Here is a 24,246-nt window from a genome sequence, read left to right as displayed (position 1 = left end):
TCGGAAAAAATGCCTTCCCCTGCCCTACCTAGGCCCTAAACCAGTATACCTATTTCAGTAGACTCAGATCTCCCAACTGGTATAGTTTGAGTATAGTCTTGCTATTTTAGATCTGACATCCATTGTTACTTAGGATAAGATATGGTCACCCACATGTCTCCTATAGTACAAGCTTTCTCTGCCTAGCCCTTTGTATCTTTCCCTTTTCCTAAACCCTGCTGGCCGGAGCACTGCTAAACACTACTGCTGGCCAGGCGTGGTGGCTCACACCTATAATCCTAGCACTTTGGGAGGCCGAGGCTGTTGGATCACCTGAGGTCAGGAGTTCGAGACCAGCGTGGCCAACATGGTGAAACCTCGTCTCTACTAAAAATATAAAAATTAGCCAGGCGTGATGGCGTTCACCTGTAATCCCAGCTACTCGGGAGGCTGAGGCAGGACAGTTGCTTGAACCCTGGAGGCGGAGGTTGCAGTGAGCTGAGATCATGCCGTTACACTCCAGCCTGGGTGACAGAGTGAGACTCTGTCTCAAAAAAAATAAATAAAAATAAAAATAAAAAAAATAAATACTACCACTGCTAGGTACCACCCATCAAATTAGACCTATACGGATATCAGTACTTTCCCAGATTGAGTCCTTTTTGAATACTAATTTGGATCACTGTTCTCACCCCTATCCATGCCTGTAGCTGGGTTCATTCCCAGAGTCTTTTTCTTTCCACCATCCCTTGCTGCTGAGATCCTAACATTCTTTACAGTTAGGCCCGTGAAGTTAGGATCCTTAGAAAGGGAAAAGGAATGGTAGAACTGGAATGCAAAACTGCCTTTGCAGTTTATACAGACCCTATGTAACTTGTATGAATAGCCCTGCCTTTGAGTGTTAACTTTTAAGTTTAATAACCATTCTCTATTTTGGTTATTGTCATAGATACTATTCAATGATGCTAACTCTTACAAAGCCAATATTATGGTATCTGTCTGATGCTCCATTGCCACATAAATAACCTCTGCAAAGCTTAGTGCCTTTTCATAACAATTATTGATTTTATTCACAGTTCTGCAGTTTGGTTAGGGCTTCATGGGAAAGCTTGTCTGTTCTCCATACAGCATCAGCAGAGGAGGCTTGACATCTTAAAGCACATTGCTGTGTTCCAAGAGCAACCATCTAAAAAGACAAAAATTGGAAGCTGCCAGAAAAGAGCACCGTGTTGTTTCTGTATTAGATAGGTGAAACAGTCATGAAGCTGAGATTTAAGAACAGATATAGATGCCACCTCTAGATGGGAATACCATATTTTAATGTAGTATTAATATTGCCAAGAATTTAGGGCCATGTCACCTTAGATATTCAGCATTTCATTTTTTAGACAAAATAAATGACAAAAAAATCAAAGAAGAAAACCTATAAGGTCAGATCATAGTGGAAATTAGAACACCATGTGCACAAAAGAAGTATTTTTTAAAAAATCACTTGACTCTGGGAAAGTTGGCATCATTTCAGATTACTACAGTGGCATTTAACCTAATTATTGTGAAACATCAGTTGGAAGCCAACTGAGGATTACTTGAATGGCCTCAAAAAGTTAACAAAACTATTAAGACACCTTACTGTTGTTAAGCCTCTGAAAAAGAGGGAAAAGAAGTAAATACCTAACTATTTTCTACAGTTAGCTTTTTTGTTTTAAAAACATTTCAGTTTGGTCTTGTGGGCAACTTAGACAATATTCTGGACTTAAAATAACAACAACAAAAACCCAAAATGCCAGAGCAAAGTAATGTTTACTTTGTGTGGTGTAAATGGTATTTGGATGAAATGAAAATATATGTGTTCAATTAACTGTGGATTCTGGTATTCAGAAATTAAAAGTTTTTTTCATCTTAGAGAAAAAAATAGCAGGAATAAGAAGGTTTTACAATTTCCATTATTCACTGTATGTAAGCTCTTCTATAAACAAAGCAGAAGCTTTGACCTGGTAAGAAATGTGATTATACTTTCTTCAACTTTTGTCCCTCAACCCAACATCTTGCCTAAACAGTTTTTAGTTATTGGCTTTTTAAAAGATGCTTTAGAATTAGATATGGAAGGGTGAAAGGTGCATGATATTTTTAGTCAGCATCTGCAGTACTATAACATGAAAGATCTTCCCAACCTATTTTCATTTCTTTCCTTCTGGATAATCCGATTTTGCAACAAATTGATTGCTCAACCTCTCCATGTCACTTTTCAATAAAATCAAAAAGATTGCTACAGTCCCAAGGTGGGGAAATGGTCTCTTTCTGGAAAGGGTGAGACTCAAAGGTCAGTTCATTAAACAGAGTGTGACTTAGGAGACCTCTAATGCCTTAGCAATATATTCTAAAATCCTGACATTCGAAACTTAAATTGATCCTTTTCATTGATAAGCCTGCTCTTGAAAATTTTATTTAGAGGAAAAACTGAAGTAAAATACATTTTATAATTGACTCTGAATAATTAAATTTTTCCCTAAGATATAATTACTAGGGAATCCCTCATTTCCCTGCTAGAAAGCACCTCATTTCCTTGAACGCTCACACATGAAAAAGACACCAGCATTGAAATTCTGACATCACAATTAATTAAAAGCATCTGTTTAAGACAGACATAACAGATCATATTGAAAAGAAGACTGAACCCGACATTAGAAATCCTACTTTTAGAGTCCCAGCTTCATCACTTACCAGTTGCATGTCTTTGAACAAGTGCGAAGTTTGAGCAACCTATTTAGTGATCAGTGTCCTCATTTGTAAAATAAGAAAAATGTCATCTACTCTAACAACCTGACAGAGTTTTGAGGTTAGATGGTGTATCAAATATGCAAGTGCTTAATATATTGCAAAGCATCATATAAGCAGAAAGTATCCATCATTTTAGGAACTTTAATGAAACATATATGGATTTTTGTAAGTTGTGGCTGTTAAAATTTCTTTTAAGAACATTGTACAATGTGATTAATAAAATACATTTTCTAAGCACAAATATAATGTTTTGTACTAATTAAACAAACTATATGCTCATTAAGGATAGAAACTAAGAGTTATATATCTTTATGTCTCTAACAGTTTAGAGAACAGTTCTATATAGGCCAAGTTAGTTGTTTGATGTGTTTAATGAATGATTGAGAAAGATACTTAGGAGGTCATTATTCCTCAATTTGGAAGTATAAATTAGCCTTTTTTAACCTTATGAATTCCAATGAATTCTGCTGTCTTTTTAGTTAATTATTGAATACTCTAATAGTATATATAACAAAATTATAAGAGTAAATATGCCATCACACTGTTAAGCTGTTGATGATTTCATAGACTGAACTGTGGGGTTTGTGAATGGGGGAGAGTATAAGATTATTAGTATCCACCGTTACAAGAAAATTGTCACACTGAGGTCTGTGCAGCTAAGAGGATTAGTGATAGTAGCCTCTAATTGGCTTTAAAAATGTAAAAGTAAAATAACTATTCTAGATTTTTAGTATTTTCAACAAGTTATCGCCAAAATCTAAACAAAGTTGCCCTAACCTACAGTCTAAACTTTATGTTGCTGCCTAATTTCATGTATTTTCTCAGGAATTTCTTTAGGAATTTTGTTTTTCCATTCTAGCTTTTGAAGTCTACTTACACAGCTTTAAATGGCTGTTTTCTTATTCTCTCACAAAAGTTTTCAGAAACTTTTCTATCCCTACTTAAAATACTGTTTTATAGTTGACTTCTTTTACTGTTTTGCCAAATGCATGCATAGCATTGATATCTAACGTATTTTCACACTTAGTACCTGCAAAAATTAGCATAATGCCTTGAAATGCAGTTTGTCATAATTGCAGAGAAAACTCATTCACTAAACTTTTATTGAGAACCTTTTATGTGCTTATCAGTCCCCTGGTAATCTTTTCATTTAATTGGACCCAAGTTTATGCAGTTCTAGGAAAAAATATTCATATCTATTTCAGGGAGACAGAAGCAATTTCAGCTAACGGTTTTTGGGGGAGTTATTTTAATGAATTATACTTAGGTATCATTTTATAATAAATCATGTCACTGCTTAACAATAATAGACTTTATAGTATAAAAGATTTGTTATTTTGGGTAGTAACAAAGAGCTTGAAAAAGTAACTTTTTTTCTCATTTGTCTTTAAAAAAATTGTTATTGGCAAAAGTAAGAGATGTTTTAAATTCATCCTGGAATAAGGAAAGGTGATGGGGTTCCTAAAGTTTTAAAGCAAGGAGATAGGTTTTAAGCAAAGGGAACAAATTATATAAAGGAACTAACTCATAAGGTGTGATAAATTCAAAGAAATGTCACTTGTGTAGAGAGGCTGGAACAATGGGCAAATATCAAATGTAGCAGATGAGGTTAGCAAATTAATCAGGGCCCAGATCATTAAAGGCCTTGCTTTCTTGCCAAGACATCAATATTTTTTTCTTAAGGCAGAGAGGAGGCTGTAAAGGTATTTAAGCAAAGGAGAGATACTTTAACGGGTAGATTTGGAAGGGACTTTAGTAATATACTGAGGAAATGCACGCTCAGTGATTAGCTATGGAACAACGAGACAGAATGTGGTGAGCATAGTGCATCAGGGGTATAACAAAGGAAGAGGAGCCTGAGAAGGAGAGTGAGGAGAATTTAATAGGGGTTCAAAAGATTTCTTGATCCAGAACACCGGGGTTCAAAATGATTTAATGAGTTCAATTGATTCCATTTTATTTTTTAATTAAATCACTTAATGGCAGAGAGCATCATTTGGGGTTCAATGCTCCAGATAATTTTATGGATAATCCTATCTAATTTGAGGATATACTATATCCAGAATAAAAATGATGCAGACTAACATTATAAAAGAACACCTTAGTTGGTAATAATGTAAAATTAACAGTGCTGTCTATTCAGATTGAACTTGTCCCTAAGCAGCTCTAAGCACATTAAATATGAAAGCAAGGCCATGTTTTCGGTAAGACACAGAGAGGCAAACAACAAGCAATAGTCATTTCCTATCTGGCCCTGTCTGCCTGTATTTTCACGTCAATCTGATGTTCTACTACTTCCCCCATTCATCTCTCATTTTTAGGTGCAAGTGAGTTAATTGTAGTTTTCTCCTAAATATGTCATATTGTTCTTGGCATGCCTTCCCCATCCCCATTCTATCTGGTAAGTTTCTGATCCTCCTTAAATGCCCAAGTCTCTGTAAAGGCCATTCTAATGTCTCAAGACTTTTCTATTTTATCTTCAATGCACATACTTTTGCACATAATTAACACACACCTTCTTCTTAAATACCCTGTTAACTTCTTAAGAACAGAAACTATGTCTTCTTATTCATTTCTGTTGAGATGCATCCTCTGCATATAGATGAGTATCGGGCATATAAGTAGGTACCTTATTGTTCCAAGCATGAAAACCATAGCAACTGTGGGGATAGAACCTCAGCTTTGCTGTTGATTGCCCTATAAAGCATGATAAATGACCATTCATCAGCTTGTCTTTCTTAATGCTGTTAATCAGACCTCTTTTGAAAACATTAACATTTGTGGTTGTCGCCTTCCCTCTCACCTGTTCAAGGTTCTATTAGTGCCACCTTGTCTATTCAATTGTCTTACACCTTCTTTAAAAGAGTGATGTATACAACATTGATCTCTGTTGAAAAAATTTGCTTTTGCTCTTGATTTTTTTACCTTTTCAGTGTGTTTTTAAAAGCTGTAAACATAGTTTTAGCCTTGTCTCCGTATTTAAAAAAATAATCACAGAATACTGTTGGTGTGCTGTATCTCAAACAAATGTTTTGAAAACAAACCAGCAAAAGAATATTTAGTAAAGACATCTAATAAGTATCCATGCACTCTTTTAAAAGTAAGTTATAACTTGTAAGATACTTGTTATTTTAAGCTAAGAAACAAAAAATTAAGAGCTACCTGATTTGGGACATAAATTACTACACTGAACATGTGTGCTGGTGGCACATGTACACATTTTCCAGTGATTTTTTTTTCATTATTTGATGCTTTGGATGAACCAAAAATGCTGGCGTTTTAACATGGCTTCCCCCTTGCTTAAAAATTGGCTCCTTCACCTCTGTACTTTCTTTTCCGGCAATGCAAACCACACTGAAGGTCTAATCAAGTAACTCCTAACTGGAATTAGACAAAGAAAAAACTCATTTGCAGAAGAACTGCATTGCAGAACAAATGACATTATTTGTATTAAAACATTCTACACTTAGATTTCTTTTTCCGTGACACTAGAGATCCATCATTTTTAGTCAAGCTAAAAATAGACTGTAATTTTATGCTTGTAAATAATGTCTCAGGCACAAGGATACTGAATAAAAATAGAAAGTAGGATTTGATTTTTAAATTAATACTGTATCCCAAAATACCACTTCTTTACCTTGTTGAATATATTTGAGATCCTGCTCATATTTCCTGGAGCTTCATAATATTTATAAAACTAGAATGGGGAAAGAGAATGCTTTATTAGAGGCAGCTTTTCCATAAAGCATCTGAGCACCATGCTGCTGTATTTTTAGCTCAATCTCTGTGAATATTATGTGCAGTGTATGGTCTCTCAACTTAAACACAACCCTGAAAAGTACCTCTTTGCTTTCAGCCTTCATTTCTACATGTATTTTTTTATATGCAAAGATGCAGTATTAGCAAGAAAAACAGATCTCCATCAGCATTTGCTTTTGAAACAGACCTAAGGAAGTTAGGTAATTCTAAATTTCTAATTAAAAATGTGGTATAGAACTTGATATTAGATATTCCATTTAACAATTTTTTTCCTATCTCCTTATTCTTAACAAAAACATTCCTTTTAACTTTCTTTTATGAAAATTCTTTGACTAGGAACTGTTAAGAAATCTACAAGCAGAGCAAAGATAGAAATGCTCGTGCTCATTCCTTACTTCATGGTGGCTCCATTTAATAGTGGTATTTTTTACTCTAGGTCTCCAAAGAGCCTCGAAGTACTTTTCTTTTTGCCTTCTGACACCTCCTTTCCTCCCCTCTTCTTGTTCTTATTCTTTCTCCTGCAAATTAAAACTGCATTGCCATAAAAATATGAGGCATATTTGGATGAATAGAAGGATGGATAGAAGTATGATAAATCAAGTATAGTAAGTTGTTAATGGTAGAATCTAGGTGGAGGGTAAAAAGGCATTCACTCTAAGATTCTTTCAGTTTTGCTAGATGCTTGAAAGTTGTCATAACAAAAATCTCTTAGGAGTGGTTACCCATGAAGGGTGGGATTACAGCTTTTACTTATTCTGTGTTTAAATATTGTACACTTATATTGTCAGAGAAAAATGAAGATAGTTCTTTTAAAAGCTACATGAATCTGTCTTCACGAATGAAGTCATCAGAGTATTGACTTAAATATTCTTCATATTTGAAATTTACATTCATCCATGCTGAATAATTAAGGATGTGACAAAATAATCAGCTGTATATGATGCTCACATCATTACAACAGGAAATTGGGTACTTCAATTATAGTGTATATATAGTCAATGGAATACTATGCAGCCATTAAAATATATAGATAGAAACAAATGCATTGACATGGAAAGATATTTATAATATTTCATATTTTGTAATATAACATTTTATATTTTATACCTAGCTAGAACACATAAAATTTATGAATATAACTGAAAGTAACCATACATATACATAAAATGTTATCGCTGAATTATGATGCTATAAATTTTTTTATAGAAATTTTTTTATTTACATTTAAAAATATTTCCTAAAATAATATTTTCCTGTGCTTTTTAACTTAGTAACATAAGAGAGAAGGAAAACAGAAAAGAGAAGATAAGAAAAAGGTCATGCCATTTTTCTGGGAAAAAGGAGCAAGGAAACCTTAGTATGTTTAATTTTGTATCAAACCAAAAAGATTATCGAGATTTTCCCTTTTATCTATATCAGGGAAATCTGGTGTCACATTTTCTTAATTTTGCTCTTGTAAAGAATGCACTTGAAATATGTAAAAACAAATAATTTCATTCATTCGTCTGAAGATATTTTCATGGATTTGACTAGTGGTTTTGAAAGGAAAGTTAAGATGTTTTTATGTTGTGGGGCCCCAGGCATTTCATACTTGGAAATGCCCTATCTTGAATCTCTAATTGCATTATATTTCTGTCTGACTCACGAGGAAAGGAAGCTTCAAAGCAGAAAACAGAAAATCCAATTTCTCCCTAAATACAATAACCATTGATATATTTCAGACAATGTAACACCTATGTTTCAAGGTTTCCCAGTGTCCTACACAGAAGAATCAAGAGTTCAAGGATGTGCCAGTTAACCAATAAAAATATTTTTACTTATTATGGATCTCTCTATAAGGAGATTAAGCAATGTGCTGAAATTAGGTACTCTTTACAATATGTCTCTGAAAAAAGATAAAGGGAGAAGACAATTACTGTTATTTTTTCCATTCTGCCAACATTAATTGGACATTTGGTTTATGACCCTAAACTTAGTGTTTCAGTTATTGTTTCCACGCTTTAAAAGACATATTTTTCCCCATAGATTTTCTTTCCATGGCTATTGAAGGAAATGTTGAATAGACATAAAAGTAAAACAAGCAAAAATAAAGTTCATCTCAGGTTCTAGTCCTCTAGTCCTCATAGTCTGTTATATGGAATTCATCATTTATTCTTTTATATGTATGTATGTGTGTGTATGCTCCTCCCCCTCCTCCTCCTCTATGCTGGTAGCCTATTTTAAGCATGTCTTCTTGTTCCCTCAAAATATGTAATGTTTTATGTTCTTCATCTCTTGTCTTTCTCAGGTAAAATGTCCAGTGATCGAGCTTTGAGAAAGCAGCAACAGTTGAACAACCTTGTCTATGTGGTAACAAATCAGGCCAAACCTGGTGACAGAATTGTGGATTTCTGCAGCGGTGGGGTATTTTATCTCTCCTTTCATCCTTTTTAGTCTTTCTAAGATTATGAGACTTTTCTATATTACATTCAATGTCACGTTTTTATTTGTAAAGATTGTGGTTTCAGAATGAGGAAAAGCTGTGGGGACCAAAGCTAACTTGTTTGTCTTACTGACTTTTTTAGGGCCATGTTGGAATTGTCCTTGCTCACATGCTGCCATCATGTCAGGTAAAGCCAGAATAAGAGATAAAAGGAAATATTTTAAAATTATACAGTTCAGCTAGCCAAATTTGGTTTATCCCTGCTCTTGGAGTTTCTAATCACTCACCCAAGTCAAACATGTGGCACAGGCATTGTCTTTTCTTTGAAATAAACTTCCAAGACTCAGAATCTTAAGGAAAAAAAAGTAAAGTAAGATCATAAAACAGTTATCAATTTTTAAAAGAGGTTTATAGGTTTAAGTAATTTTTCAAAGAAATAGCTATTTTATTGCTAAATAAAATAATTTGCTTCAACTAGTTTAATTTTCAATATAATTTTAAATGGAAATATTAACCTCTGAAACTTGCTGAGCATGTTCTTTTGGTATCTTGATTTTGATCCATTGCATCAAAATTATAACAACAGCAAAATTTTTTAAAGCTAAAAAAAAAAAAAAAACCCAAAACCTACCATAGTGATCCATCAAATGCTTTGCTTTTCTTGTTCTCATTAAGTCATTGTCCATATGGATGCTAATTGTTGCAAATTTTAAAAATGCAAACACAATTTGTCCCTTGCTTTCACTCAATATTGTATCATAAATGTTTTTCCCTATTGCTAATAGTTTTACGTATCATCATATTTCAGAGACTACAAAATATATTTTCAAGTAAATATAATGTATTCAATCATTGCCACAATTTGTTAGAATTTTGTGCTGATTTTAGTCTTCTGCCGTGCTAAATCAGTTCCTCACTGTGACCACTTTTTAGCATAAAGTCTGTTTGTTTTTGTTTTTGTTTTGTTTTTAATACAAACTCAACTGCAACAGAGTCGTTGCTTGTGAGCTCTCTGGAAGGTGTGAACTAATTATAGTGAATACTTCCGGAAGAAAAAAAAATGTAGAAGAACTAATAGACTGGCCAGAATAACATGTAACCGAATGATGACGAGGGGACAGGGAATAGCATTCATTTATTTTTCTTTTCTTAGAGAATAAACAGGAAAATAAATAAGGAATCCTGGGAGAAGAGGCAGGTGTTTGTTTTATTATTAAGTAAAGCAACAATTTTGTGATTGAGTAGGAGGAAGAGAGCTCACGGAGTAAAATTCCGAGAAGCAGAGTCAGGGATGTAATATCTTTTCTTCCCTTATTAATACTTCTGGAAGCTTAGAAAGGTTGAAACCAAAAATGAGTAATCTTGTCTAGAATAAAATCAGGAAAGCCTTTCACACCAAGTATAGTCTAACAGGTTTTTCAAACGGATTTTTTCTTACAGACAAGCATAAGAACAAAATAAGAACTAGGAATGATAGTGATGAAAGTGACTTAATTCTTTTCATTTTTCTCCATTCAAACCATCTTCTCTGCCTAGATTATCACTGGAGGCTCCTAACTGGTTTCTCTGCCCTCTGGCCTTGTTCCCACCTATCCATACCATACATTACAGACTACTAAAACTTCTTTTATCATGAATGCATGATCTGGTTTCGGTTTACTTCTCCAGCCTCATTTTCAACCTTCACACCCTGTCCCCCTATCGCCACTATCACCATGACACACATTGTGCCCTGGAAACTGTGTACCAATTTTCTCAGTTCTTCAAACATGCCATATTCTTTCTCATCGTGGGCCTTCATGTGCACGCCATATTCTTTCTCATCTTGGGCCTTCATGTGTGTTTCTCTCCCTAAAATACTCTTGCATTCCCCACAAACTGATTTGTATTCATTTTTTAGGCCTCAGTTAATATGTTACTTCCCCATGAAAATAGTCATCAAGTTTGAGTGCTCCCATTGACATTGTTTGTCTTTCATTTAACGCTTATCACACTGTATTATTATTATTTTTTGATGTTTTGTTTTTGGTTTTTTTGTTTGTTTGGTTGGTTGGTTGATTGGTTGGTTTTTTTTTTTTTTTTTTTTTTTGAGACAGATTCTCCCTGTGACGCCCAGGCTGGAGTACAGTGGTGCGATCTCAGCTCACTGTAACCTCTGCTTCTCGGGTTCAAGGGATTCTCCTGCCTCTGCCTCCCGAATAACTGGGACTACAGACGCACACTACTATGCCTGGCTAATTTTTGTATTTTTAGTAGAGACGGGGTTTCACCATGTTGGCCAGGCTAATCTCAAGATCCTGACCTCAAGTGATCGCTTGCCTCGGCCTCCCAAAGTGTTGGGATTACAGGTGTGAGCCACCACGCCCAGCCCACACTGTATTATTATTTCTTGTTTCACTTATATCACTATGCTTCAAAGCTATATCACTATAGTTCAAAGACCTTTCATCTTTCCTTTCTGTACCAGATTATTGACATACTTCCTGCCACAGAATAGAGGCTCAATATAATACGTTCTACATTATTAAAGCTATGAAATAGAGTAATAATGCTTTGCCTAATGTCTGAATTATGTTACTAAATATACTATTGTTTTCTGGGTAAAATCTAGGTTACATTAATAGAAAACAAGGAATTATCATTAATTCGTGCTAAGAAGAGAAGTGACGAACTGGGTTTAAGCAACATTTGGTTCATTCAAGCAAATATGGAATATTTTACTGGGATGTTTAATATTGGAGTAAGTAATCAAGTAATTTCAATTTCTTTAATTAGCTAAATAAGAAAAATTACATGCCTTAGAGTAAATAAAAAAGATAATTTTGTGTTCTTTGCTAAACAAATTTATAATTTTGTATACTTATATTATCTATGAAATATAGCATATTAATGAATATTATTTTATTCATAGTACTTCGTCATTACATAATAGAGATAACATTGGCTCCTCTATCAGACCAGAACTTTATTTTCTTCACTACAGAATCCCCAGTAGCAAGTGCTGAAAACTGGTTAATAATTGAGTAATTGATTCTGATGAACATGACTTGCTTTGGTTTATTCTGCATTTTTAGAAGACAGGGAAACGAAGAAAGAAGAAAAGAAAAGAAAAATAACTTGTTAGTAATCTCTAAATACAAACATCGCCTTGTGTTTTTTTTAGCTAAGATTTTATATTTACATATATTTTCAGGTTCCAAGAGAGAAAGTACATTGACCATGTTTCTAAACCTTTGGATCAAATTGTTATTATTTGATATTATGAAAAATCTCTAAGATATGTAATTCTGCCTGATCATTAAACCACAGGGTTTTATTATTTCTTGTAGAATTTGAGTTTTATGAACATGTTAGTGTTGCTGCTATTTCTTATATTTGCTTTAAATAATTTTTTTCCGATTTTGGAATATACATTTTGATAGTAATACAGAAAAATACATAGTAATATAAAGAAGAAATAACCTATATGCCTACTATCAAGTGATAAATACTATCAAAAATCTTTAGTTTTTATATATTTATGCACGCATATAAATGCATATTTTACACATATGTGAACATTGTTAAGACCATACTACATAGGTCCTGCATTGACTGAATACTGTTAAAAATCTTTTACCTACTTTTTAATCATACTTTTTTTCTCATTGTTATAATGCAATTATTACTATGATGGATATTTTATGCATCCTTTAAGAATTTTGATGCATTTGCCAGACCACTTTCCAGGAAGGTTCTTAACTGACATCCTTTCTAATTACATATGTTCATATAAACATGCGGTTGTCTAGGTAGAACTTTTATCAACTTAAGTAATTCAGACCTTTTATAGTATTTCTGACTTTTACCCTGTGAAGTTTATTTCTTAAATATTGACTACTGCAAATTTGGGGGTTTATTGTAATTTTTTTTCAACCTAAAACGTATGCTATTTGTTTCTTTTGTAGACACAATCTACAGTTTCCTTCTCTTTTTATAAGCCTGGCTGTTAATAAAGAAATTCAGGAAAATGTAGACATGTAATCTAGAAAATTCAAATTAAAAATATACCTATGCAGCTTTAACTTTACATAAATGTTGAGGTAAGGTTTAGAGCTTCTCCCATGAAACAAGCCATTAAACCAGTCCAATTATTACCAGTACACCAGACAGAATGGTAGCAAGTAAATGTGAACTGCCACCCACTTATTTACCTCACAAAGTGTGGAATTTCCAGCCTATGTCTGTTCCATCCGTCTCTTGGTCCTTCATGACTTATAGATGCTAAATCACTCTAGCATATTCTTGTAACTTCCAAGTGTGTAATTTACTAACGCCAACTAAAAATGTATGTATCTCTTTGGAAGTGAAATTTTTCTCTGCATATCGTAATACATCTATAATGACTTTTTTTCCTTTCATAATTACCCTTGTCAAGGTGTATAGAAAATGGATTAAAATTGCTTAGAAGGTTAAATTAAAAGTAGATTCACTCTGAAGAGAATAATTTGCCTAGGAGAGTAATTGAGGTATTGTCACTAGGTAAATCAGACTAAATGCATCAGAGGTTCTAACTCCTGTATTAAATGCATTCCAGTAAAAATAGTGTGGCTGTTTAGTAAAATACACACAAAAAAATTTTTTAAATGTTGTGGCTAGAGAGGAAAGCAGAATAACCAGATATTGGAAATGCATTAAACTGCATAAATGCATAGTTTTGTGATATTTCAATAAGGGCTTAGTTAGCATTTATCTTTGCTTAGTAAATGCTTTATTTTTTTCATTTACTATTTTTCTTTAGCTATAAAAATTAATAGTATAAACAAGATTTTAATGAAAGAATTTTAAAAGACTTAGAAACAACTAAGTCTTTTTAAATTATTAAATTTTATAATATGTGTATTAATACCCATGCTCTCAAACAATATTACAAATATTTATTTGCAAGTAGTATTACATAAAGGGCCATGACTATGGAAAAATGCTCATTTTGCATTAAAAACAAAAACTGTATCAAGGCTAAACAGCCTGCCACCAACATGTTTATTTGGAAAATTTCAACGATAACATACAGTCATTTCAACCAGATGATAAGGTACTGATTTCTAACAGTATTGGTGAATCCTTTCTGTTCATCAATATGTATATGAAAATCTCAAAACAGTTTTATTTTCTAGTTATTGGTATTTGCTTTTTGCTGTTTTGCCCACAACATAATTTTTAATTACTGTTTATGACTCGTAAGTGATGACTACTTAATTATAATTATGGAGCTGACCAATTATCTGAAAGTTTTCAAACAGTGGAAAATTATATTGTAGAGCATTTTACAGAGCTTTTGGGTAGGGAACGACTTGGATGTTAAAAAAACAAGCAGAAACCCTGATATCCATCACACTTCCCTCGGCAGTAAACAATATATACAAAACCATGAGAAAAGATGGAAAAAGGGAGGATAGTGTATAAATGTGCAAAAATAAAGCCAAAAGCTCTTCTCTCCTAGTAGAAAGATAATAAAAAATGTCTAATATCTACAAATCAAGAGATATCAGTATACATTCATCATATAGAAAAACAGATTTTCAGGAAGTAAACCAATGAATTGAACAGCATTGACTTTGGTACACAGATTTTCTTTCAGTGGTGTGGCAGTGTGTACAAAAAAGGGACTTTTAATATAATTGCATACCTTTTAGCATTATTTGAATTTTAAAGCTGATTACCTATAATATTGTTGTATGAAAGTTTTAAAAGAGGGGAAACGAGTACACAGGTGGGACTAGCCTGCTTCTCTGTCTAAGGTATCCATAGTTAAGAATCCTTCTTCGAAAAGAAACGCCGGAGAGAATGATTGGGCTGGGACAAGTTTAGACATCATTCAGTTCAACCTTATCCTTTTACAGGTAGAGAATTTGAGGCTACAAGAAAGGAAGAGTGACCTAGCAAGTTAATGTGGGGGCTGGGTCTAGAAGTCCAGTCAGTGACTCCCTGTTTACTTCCATATCTAAAGAAAAGAGTAAATAGAGCATAGAGAACTAAAAAAAGAAGTTTGGTTTGAAGTCAGACACATTGAGTTTAAATCTTGGCTCTTTGTTAAAAAAAAAAATTAACAATTATGTCTCTTACTTGGAGCAATATTGACCAATTTTTGTTTAAGAACTCTTTGCTTGTTTTTGTTGGTGTGTTCACATCTCTTGCTCATTTTACTCTCACTTTATTGGGCTTTTTCTTTCTTTTTAGAAGTTTGTTCTATATTAAGAATATAAGCCTTTTGTTTGTGCTGTAAGTTGTCAATCCTTTCCCTACTTTGTCATTTGTCTTTTTACTTATGGTTTGGTTTTCTGCCAGTCTCTATTAAAAATACAAAAATTAGCTGGGTGTGGTGGCAGGCAGCTGTAATCCCAGCTACTTGGGAGGCTGAGGCAGGAGAATTGCTTGAACTCTGGAGGCAGGGGTTGCAGGGAGTCGAGATCACACCGTTGCACTCCAGCCTGGGTGACAAGAGCGAAACTGCATCTCAAAAATAAATAAATAAAAATTTTATTTTGTCAGATTTATTAACCTTACCCCTTATTGCACGTAGATTTTTAGCTTAGGAATTACTTCCCATCCCCCTTGGTTGTGCAGGAATTTACTCATATTTATTGCATTTTAAATCTCTAATGCATTCAAAATTTATTTCTTATGTGTGATGAGAGGAAAAGATCTAATTTTTATTTTTTTATATGGCTATCTGGTTAACCAAACATTACTTATTAAAAAGTCCATCTTTTCTCCCTGGTTTGAAATACTACCTTTATTATATGATAAATTTCCATATCCAATGGTTTTTTTGGTCTATATCTGTCTTCATTATTTGCCTGTTATTTCTGAGTTTCATCTGATAACAGTGAAAACTAGGAGTATGTGATGCAGTAAAACCTTTTTGACCGAAAACCTATTATTAGTAGACAATTATTACATTATCTATAAACTATTGTATAGTTATTCAAGTTACTTATTTTGTTTAAATGAAGGAAATAAACTCACTTTTTTGCATGTAGTGAAAGGAATGTGAACGTAAGTAAAGAGAGACTTATAAAAGTAAATTTTCTAAACTCTTTTTTGCTCAGAGCCTGAAGAGGGTTTTGTAGAGAAGCTGCCTGATACGTGGGGTCAGGCTTTGAGGTCAGCATCCTGCCCCTCAGTAGCTGTTTTGTTGTGGGCAAGTTCTTAATTTCCCAAGACTTCATTTCCTTGCATCTAAATTGGAGATAATAAAGTCTTTCAGGGATGTTGTGAGCATAGTTCTGAGTGCCATCACCCAGCATAGCATAGTGCCAGCACATAAACACTCAGTAAATGTCAGTTTGCTTTCCCTCCAGGGGAAGATGTGTCTATAATTTTTACTATGAAATTTTCTCCAACTAGTCATGAAAATAAGGATTAGCCTGTTTTTTACTCTGAAAAGCTGACTAAAAGGAGCAGATGAGAAATCAAGGTTATTTACTTTCCCATTCCCTGTAGTTGTTGCTGCCTTTACTGGATACCAGCCTTCCTAGGCTGTTTTCAGAGTGAAACAGGAAAGGTGGGATGACAGCAACATGGAGATTGTTGACTTCTATGTGGCTCATGTAAATCTAGAAGGAGGAGGAAGAATTCAGGAGGAGGATTAAGAACAGAGATCTTGCTTTCCTCTTCCCGATAGAGTATTATTTGTATTGTTTTTAGCTTTCCAGTTCAAAGGGGGCATCTGGTTTATAATATTTTACTTTCGCTGGGCACGGTGGCTCATGCCTATAATCCCAGCACTTTGGGAGGCCGAGGTGGGTGGATCACCTGAGGTTGGAAGTTCGAGACCAGCCTGACCAACATGGTGAAACCCCATCTCTACTAAAAATACAAAAGTAGCCGGGCGGGGTGGCATATGCTGTAATCCCAGCTACTCGGGAGGCTGAGGCAGAAGAATTACTTGAACCCGGGAGGCGGAGGTTGCGGTGAGCCGAGGTCATGCCATTGCACTCCAGCCTGGACAATAAGAGCAAAACTCTTGTCTCAAAAAAAAAAAAAAGTTTCTAAAATTTACAGAAAATCTCCTCTTTACCCTGAGAGCCCATCCCTACCCTGAAGTTGGTGAGGGAAGATTATAATTCATTACAATTTATGTCTGTTCAGAATGAAATGGAGATGTGAGGGTTTTTTTGGTGTTTTTTGTCAAAATCCAGTACAGGTTATTCATCTTTTAGAATCCCCACATCTGATTTTCACTCAGAGTCCTATTTAGGCTTTATTTGGCCTAAGAATTTTCATAATTATCTCATTTGTAGTAAGATTATAGTAAGTATAGATATACTAAGTATAGATATACTTAAGGATATGTGTTTTAAAAACACTTAAAAATCATTTTGAGTTATTTTTATGAGTTATTGAAGCCCCACTCAGTATTCTAATTCATAATTTCATTCAATCCTTTTACAATAAACTCATTGAAAATAGTTCCTGTAACTCATCATTCAATGTTAAAGATTGTTATGTGAAAACATCTTAAAAGGTACTACATGATATGATTCAATTAGTTTTAATACCGCCCTGACTAGATTATATTAATGTGGCATTTGAGGAAGTGTTTTCAAATACATTTTTATTTAATTTTTGCAACAGCATTGTGATATGTCAGTATTGTTAACCATCATTTATAGTTGAAGAGATTAAGGCCCAAAGAAGCTAAATTTTAAGTGGCTCAGGGTTACACAGGCAACCAGAGTAATAGACTCGAAATTCTCGTTTCAAATCTAGTGTTCCTGGAACGATGCTATAGTTTAGATAAACACTTGTGTTAATTTTTCCACACTAAAATTGCATCAAATCTTCCATTGAATGAATCTTATGCTTTATTTGCAATATTCCATTTGTAACCTTTCAAACTTGCTTAGTTTTCATAATTAATTGATATGTGTAGCTAAGTAGTCCTTTGGTATGGCCAAATGAGAACTATTTAAAAGGCATGAAAATTGCACTGTGAGTTAAGAGGGAACTTAGTGCTAAGGCCTGGTTTTATTTTGTAGGTAGCGTTGCATGCTTGTGGAGTGGCAACAGACATGGTGATTGAGCACTGTATCAAAACACGGGCTTCCTTCGTCACATGCCCTTGCTGTTATGGTTTCATTCAGAACACCTCAAAGTTCAATTTTCCAAAAAGGTGAGAAACTCAGTGTTCTACATAAGACACCAACATGGGTATAAGCCAGGACACAAAACTTGTTTGATATAAAGTTGCAATGACTTAATTTTTGGCTCATTTCTTCTTTCCACAATGCCAAATATTGTTTATAAATTGTATAAGGAAGAGAAGAACTCCTTTATGTTTGTCCCTGATTTTTCCCCTGGATCCAGTTTTTGCTGAAATTTAGAAGCAAGGCTATCCAGGAAACAGGCAACCAGAAGTCTATTGGCTTTAGCACTTCTCTCTGTATTTCCGAATAAATTTAAAACTGTAACCATACATAATGTCTATGAGAGGCAGTCAAGTACAGTAAAGTGTTTAGGACCTGGAAGTATAGTGCCTGGGGGAAAATACTAGCTCCTTATCATTTTATAAGGCAAATTACTTAAACTCTTTTTGCATTAGTTTTCTTGTCTACAAAATGAGGGTTATGATAATAACTACCTCAGATTTTTGTGAAAATTTAATGATATGTGTAAAGCCTTTAGAAGTGGCAAGAATAAGTATTCAATAAATGTGAACTGTTGCTAATAATGGTAGTAATGTCACAGGATCCTTGGGGTGTCACTTTGCCAGCTGGAACCTCTGTGATTCGTGGAGCGTTTGCCTGAGTTTTGCTTGGGCCCACTGGGCTCATTCCGCTCACTCAGCCTGGCAGGCTGCTCTTGGCTTGCACTACCAGCCCAGATCCCACACCTGCCAAGGGTGAGCCAGATACAGAGTGGTGAGGGGTACATGAATGAGCAAGCACAGGGTCTGGCCACTTCACACAGCCAGGCAACTCCAGGCACCAGCATGGGTGCTGGCTCCCTGCGAGGCTGCAGCTGGACCAGGTGTACTGCAAGCAGCTTCCACTGTGAGCACTAGGGAACATGGTGGCAACCAGAAGCTTGGAAACGCCAGGAGCCACAGAGCCCCTCAGAGGGTGTCAGCCCTGGCTCAGGGAGCTCCTATGACTGGGCTCCCTGAAGGGCTGCATCTCTTCTCTACTCCTCATGCTTGCAACATGGCGAGTGGGTGTATTTGGGGGTGGGGGGCATGTCAGCCCTGTTTGTGTTACAACTCTTAGTCCTGCCATTTGGCAGGTCCTGAGTTCTTGTCCCAAATCCAGGAAGAATGAGATACACAGACAGTTGGAGGATGAGCAAGGAAAAGAGGTGCTTTATTGAGCAACAGTACAGCTCTCAGGAGATACAAAGTGGGTAGCTCCTCTCCACAGACAGTCATCCCAATGTCTGCTCAGCTCTCAGCCAAGAGGAGACCCAAAGAGGATAGCTTCTCTCCATAGGCAGGTCATCACAATGTCTACTCAGCTCTCAGATGGAAGGAGACCCACAGTGGGTAGCTGCTCTCTGCAGGCAGGTCATCTCATCTCATCTCATCTCTGCAACCCTCAGCAGAGAAGAGATCCAGAGTGGGTAGCTTCTTTCCGCAGGCAGGTCATCCATGGTCTGCCTAAGTCTGGCAGAGTCCGGGGTTTTTATGGACTCCAGAGGGAAGGAAGTGCATGCTGATTGGTCCATGGGTGGCCATGGGTGAGCCTGGAAAAAGCACTCTAAGTTCTCACTTTGTTCCACGAAGCAGGCAGCCTGGACCCCAGGCTTCGGGCCATTCCTGGGTTGATGGTGGGGCTTCACCAGGGACCTGCCCCTTTCTACCTAGGAGCCTGTCTGCCTCCTGTTGCCATCAACCTGCCATCCATGGTGCCCATGGCACCCAGGCTGTTTGTGCCAAGGGGTGCCTGCAAGCCCATGTCAGGCTGCCCTCAGTCCCCCCTTGGTGTCCGTGTCATGCTCGTCAGCGCCCAAAGTCCAGAGGGGGCTGAGGTGGGGGTGGGGGCTGGCATGTCAGTACCACCTTGAGTGCCCACACACCTGGCCAGGTCACCACAGTGCCTGGGCTCAGCCTCAACTTTTGGTGGCCTTTACAGTATGTTACTACCACTTCCTGTCTTTTTCACACCTGTGTAGATTTACTGACATTTGTCCTCCCTTGTCCTTTGAACTGATATCTTTAGAAAGTTTCTTTGTGAATAAGACCTATCTCAATCACCAAAAATACAGCGAGGAATTTATAAATAGCATACTGTTTCTACAGTACGTGGAAAGAAGTACTCTTTTCAAACAAACTAATTGTCACTAATAAATTTAGTATCAAATGTATAAGTCAATGTTTTTGAATGACTTAAGAGTGAAGGTTATAGCATTAATAAAAGACAATGTTTATGGAATGTATGTTTATCTTTATTAGCTGTGACAACAGTGATTTCCTGATGTACTAATCATGCCTTTTTAAATTTTCTGATGTTTTACTATTTGCTGATCCTAGAGAGACTGTTCCTCCCAGGGCTAGCCAATTCCTAGAGATAGTAAAGGTCTTATCAACAAGCATACCTTGCATAAGTAAACCAACCAACCCAGAGCCCTTACCCCACAACTACCTCCTTTATCAAGCTCTTTTTACTTCCAGGCCACTATCCCCCTGCCCTACTACCCTAGGGCCAGATATCAAACAAGTAGGAACAGCCCTATGCCTGAGTTCACTGAAATTATTCAAACTAGCCACTCCCAAGCCTGCTTACCTCACCTTTTTCTTCCCATGGAAACCTCTGCCTCCTGACCTATACTGGTGTTTCCCCATGTGGCCCTTCATCACATGGCATGCCCCCTCTTCTTGGGGAACTGTGAGTAATAAAGTATCTTTTCAATGGCAGTCCTCTCCTGATCTGTTGGCTGTGCCACATCTGAATAACAGTAAAACCCACATGTTGAAACACCTGGATCTTAGTGTTCCCATGAGGGATAGAGACAAAAAAGGTGCTTCTCTAACAGTGTAAACAATCTGTGGAATAGATTTCTTAAAATTAATAACATATTGATGATATGCTTTTCTTTTTATAAAAGCATTTCAAACTGGCATAGTTTTTACTTCACCATAGCATTTTATGCTTTTTACATACAAAGCATATTTTTATATAATTTAGTTTCTTCAGGATTATCTTACTCTTAATATTTAGAATGATGACTAATTCCTTTTTTTTCTATTTCAGTGAACAATTCAAGAAAACTTTATCATACAAGGTAACCTTAAAAAGATCTAGATGTCATCCTAATACACTTTTTATCCTTTATATTTTTCCCTCTCATATTTCTAGTAGAGTAAATAATCTATAGTTGTAATTGAATAACTCATGAATGTCTAATAATGGGTTTCTTTTTCTCTTTCTTTTGCAAATCCAGATTAACTCTTCAAGTAGGTAACAAGATTTGTGAAGGGTCTGAGATTTTAACTCTACTTGCAGTCTAACAAGTTAGCCTGCCCAGTGGATGCTGGCAGAAGATATGAGACACCTAAGTCAGAGACAAAAGACAGTTTGTTGCTCATGGCAATAGTGGTAGCCACAATACCATTGTTTTCACACTGACTCTCTACGGCCCAATTCCCATAGGGCAGAAGCAAATGGGCCAGGTAACACCTGCCCTTTTGTTCCAGAGAGAGAAACTATATATTTTCCAAGGCTGTTTACTCTGCAAACGTGCTTGAAAAGATGATCTATAACAGAGGAAAATTATTTTGTAAAAGGTCAGATAGTAAATATTTTAGGCTATCCTGGCCACAACAAATCTCCAGGTATTCCTCTCATTATCTTTGACATTCTTATTGTTTTTGTTGTTGGTTTACAACTCTTTAAAAATATAAAAACTTTCTTAACTCACAAGCCACACAAAAACTGGTCATAGGCTAGACGTGGCCTGTGGGCCAAACCTTGCTGACCACTGGTCTGGAACAAAGACAGTCAGTGTCTCTGCTTGTAAAACATGAAGAAACACAAGAGACCCACAGAGAATTGTCTTCCAAAAGTAGTCAGAACATATACAGTTTTTAGTCACCAATCTGATCAAAACAGTTTCTAGCTTCCTAAACATCACCAGTATCCAAATAACTGGTCAATAGCATGGTATAATACAATTTAAGAAATGATAATATTTGAGAAAAATATATAAATAATTCCATCAGAAGTTGACAAATTCATTTGGATTCTTAGTTAATGCCACTTTTTGCACAGACTCACTAAAAACATAGTCTCATTTTATATACCAGCCCCTATATTTTAGAACTTTTACTTTCTCTTCCATCAAACAGTTGAAATATAGTGAGGTATAGTGACCTAAAAATGTTCATTGTTACCACATCAGCAGCTGTATCTCCTTCATTCCTGCTTTATAACTCAAATGCCCACTTCCAGCTCTGTCTCTTACCACCCTATGTGCTACTCACACCTTCCTCTCTTCCTACCAACCCCGCACCCTGTACAAATATGCACAGATATGGAGAGGGGAGAACTTTTAGTGTTCATGCTTTCAGCCAAAACCACAACATTGCTGGCCTTCACCTACTAGATTAAAAGTTTACATATTTTAGGAAACTGTATGATTTTGGAAGAAACATTAGGACCCAAGAAACTTTATTTGCATAACATTCAAAACATCTCACCTTTCTTTCACGAGGCTATGCCAATAAAGTAGAAAATAAATTGGGAAAACAGCCCAGGTGCAGTGGCTAATGCCTGTAAACCCAGCACTTTGGGAGGCCAAGGCAGGCAGATCACTTGAGAACAGAATTCAAGACCAGCCTGACCAACACAGTGAAACCCCGTCTCTACTAAAAATACAAAAATTAGCCGGGTGTGGTGACACACACCTGTAATCTCAACTACTCAGGAGGCTGAGACACGAGAATTGATTGAGACCAGGAGGCAGAGGTTGCAGTGAGCTGAGATTGTGCCATTGCATTCCCACTCCAGCCCGGGTGAGAGAGTGATACTCTGTCTCAAGAAAAGAGAGAGAGAGAGGAGAGAAGAAAGAGAGAGGACAAGAAAAGAAAGGAAAAGGAAAGAAAAGAAAAAAGAACTTGGGAAAACAAAAACTAGACCCCTGTTTCTAATCCCTCCTTGAGTGATGCTAGTTAAACCAAACAATGAAAGGATGTATGGAAAAAATCAAGGGTGATGAAGAGATAGGTTGCCCATGGTCTCCTGGCTAAAAAAGAATGTAAAATTTCTACAGTAGGGACAGGGCACACAGAGTCTTTCAGAAAGCAGAAACTCTCCAGTACACCAGTCATGACCTTTATCTACTCTTTCTCCAACACCCCCAAAAGCTGCTTGGCCTTTTGAAGGCCTCAGAACTTTGTGCCAAAGTATTTTGAGACTCACTTTGGAAGTGTTTTTCTCTACGGTTCAATTTAGACGGGAACATTTACTGAGTACCTACCATGTGCCTTGCCCTTTCAGAACTTGATTTTGACCAAAGAGAACATACACACAAATAATTCCAATAAAATATGGTGAGAATTATCAGTACAAGAGAACTGAATCTTATCTGAGATTGCGATTGCCTTGACATTACCATTATATAAAATGAATCTTAATTTACAAACACCATGAGGACAAAGTGCACACTGTTTCTTCAAGTCATGTAATTCTAAATTATCCTTCTCTCCTTTCATTGATGCCTGTTAGTTTGTGAGGAGTTAAAGTTATTAATTGAAACCATTTTATTAGTTTCTCACCTATTGTCATGAAATTTTATAGTGAGCATTAAAATGGTTTTTTTTAAAGCATACAAGTTGAGACAAAGATATCCCTTTTAAAAAACCAACATTGCCACACTCATTTCACTTATTAAAAATGGAGGCTTCAAATTTAATATACAGAATACTAAAGGAACAAATGATGAATCTGAGTTTAACCTGTTTGCTAAGCTGACAGGTGAGATTATGTACACACTTAGAAACAACAGCTGTTCTGAATGAACAGTTGTCGTGGGATCATTGCTTCATTTCGACTCTGCATAATCACTCACTTTTGGCTACATGCAGATTTAAGAGTACTGTGCAAAATCATCAACTCTGCTTTTAAAGCCTTCATTTCTTTTTCATTAATGCACTCTTTTCTAAGATTGTTAAGCAGAAGTAATAATCAGGTCCTTACCTCAGGCCGTCTTTACAGTTTGTCTTAAAACAGAAAGGGATACACTTCCTGCAGCCTTTTGGAGTGAGAGAAAGAGGTCAGGCTTCTCTCCTCTAAAAGGACTAAGTGAAGGGAAGAGTCAGGAAAAGCCAAGAA

The 24,246-nt window shown here is 35.9% G+C and overlaps 1 protein-coding gene and 1 long non-coding RNA gene across 5 annotated transcripts in view; one reads left to right on the top strand and one right to left on the bottom strand.

Annotated features, from left to right (window-relative positions):
- Window positions 1-24,246, top strand: part of GSTCD (glutathione S-transferase C-terminal domain containing) — a 134,941-nt gene that overhangs the window by 103,880 nt on the left and 6,815 nt on the right. For 2 of the 3 annotated variants that reach the window (XM_055296824.2, XM_055296829.2), the window contains exons 6-10: window positions 8,804-8,919; window positions 9,081-9,125; window positions 11,550-11,678; window positions 17,962-18,095; window positions 21,169-21,199. In XM_055296824.2, coding sequence (XP_055152799.1) covers window positions 8,804-8,919; window positions 9,081-9,125; window positions 11,550-11,678; window positions 17,962-18,095; window positions 21,169-21,199 — 455 coding nt within the window. The remainder of the gene's footprint in view (window positions 1-8,803; window positions 8,920-9,080; window positions 9,126-11,549; window positions 11,679-17,961; window positions 18,096-21,168; window positions 21,200-24,246) is intronic. The other variant, XM_063611125.1, reaches the window with a different exon arrangement.
- On the bottom strand, window positions 1,017-13,071 carry LOC129492033 (uncharacterized). 2 transcript variants are annotated; one of them, XR_010114052.1, is made up of 5 exons: window positions 12,989-13,071; window positions 9,226-9,288; window positions 6,912-7,034; window positions 6,395-6,454; window positions 1,017-1,187 (listed from the first exon to the last, which is right to left on the bottom strand). It is a non-coding gene; the product is annotated as an uncharacterized lncRNA (long non-coding RNA). The 2 variants fall into 2 exon arrangements; XR_008660704.2 differs by having other exon boundaries at window positions 1,017-1,165.

This window comes from Symphalangus syndactylus, chromosome 10 (assembly GCF_028878055.3).
Source record: "Symphalangus syndactylus isolate Jambi chromosome 10, NHGRI_mSymSyn1-v2.1_pri, whole genome shotgun sequence".
In the NCBI taxonomy this organism is placed as follows: domain Eukaryota; kingdom Metazoa; phylum Chordata; class Mammalia; order Primates; family Hylobatidae; genus Symphalangus; species Symphalangus syndactylus.
The sequence above is the reverse complement of the archived record's forward strand: the minus strand, read 5'-3'. Positions and strand labels throughout refer to the sequence as shown.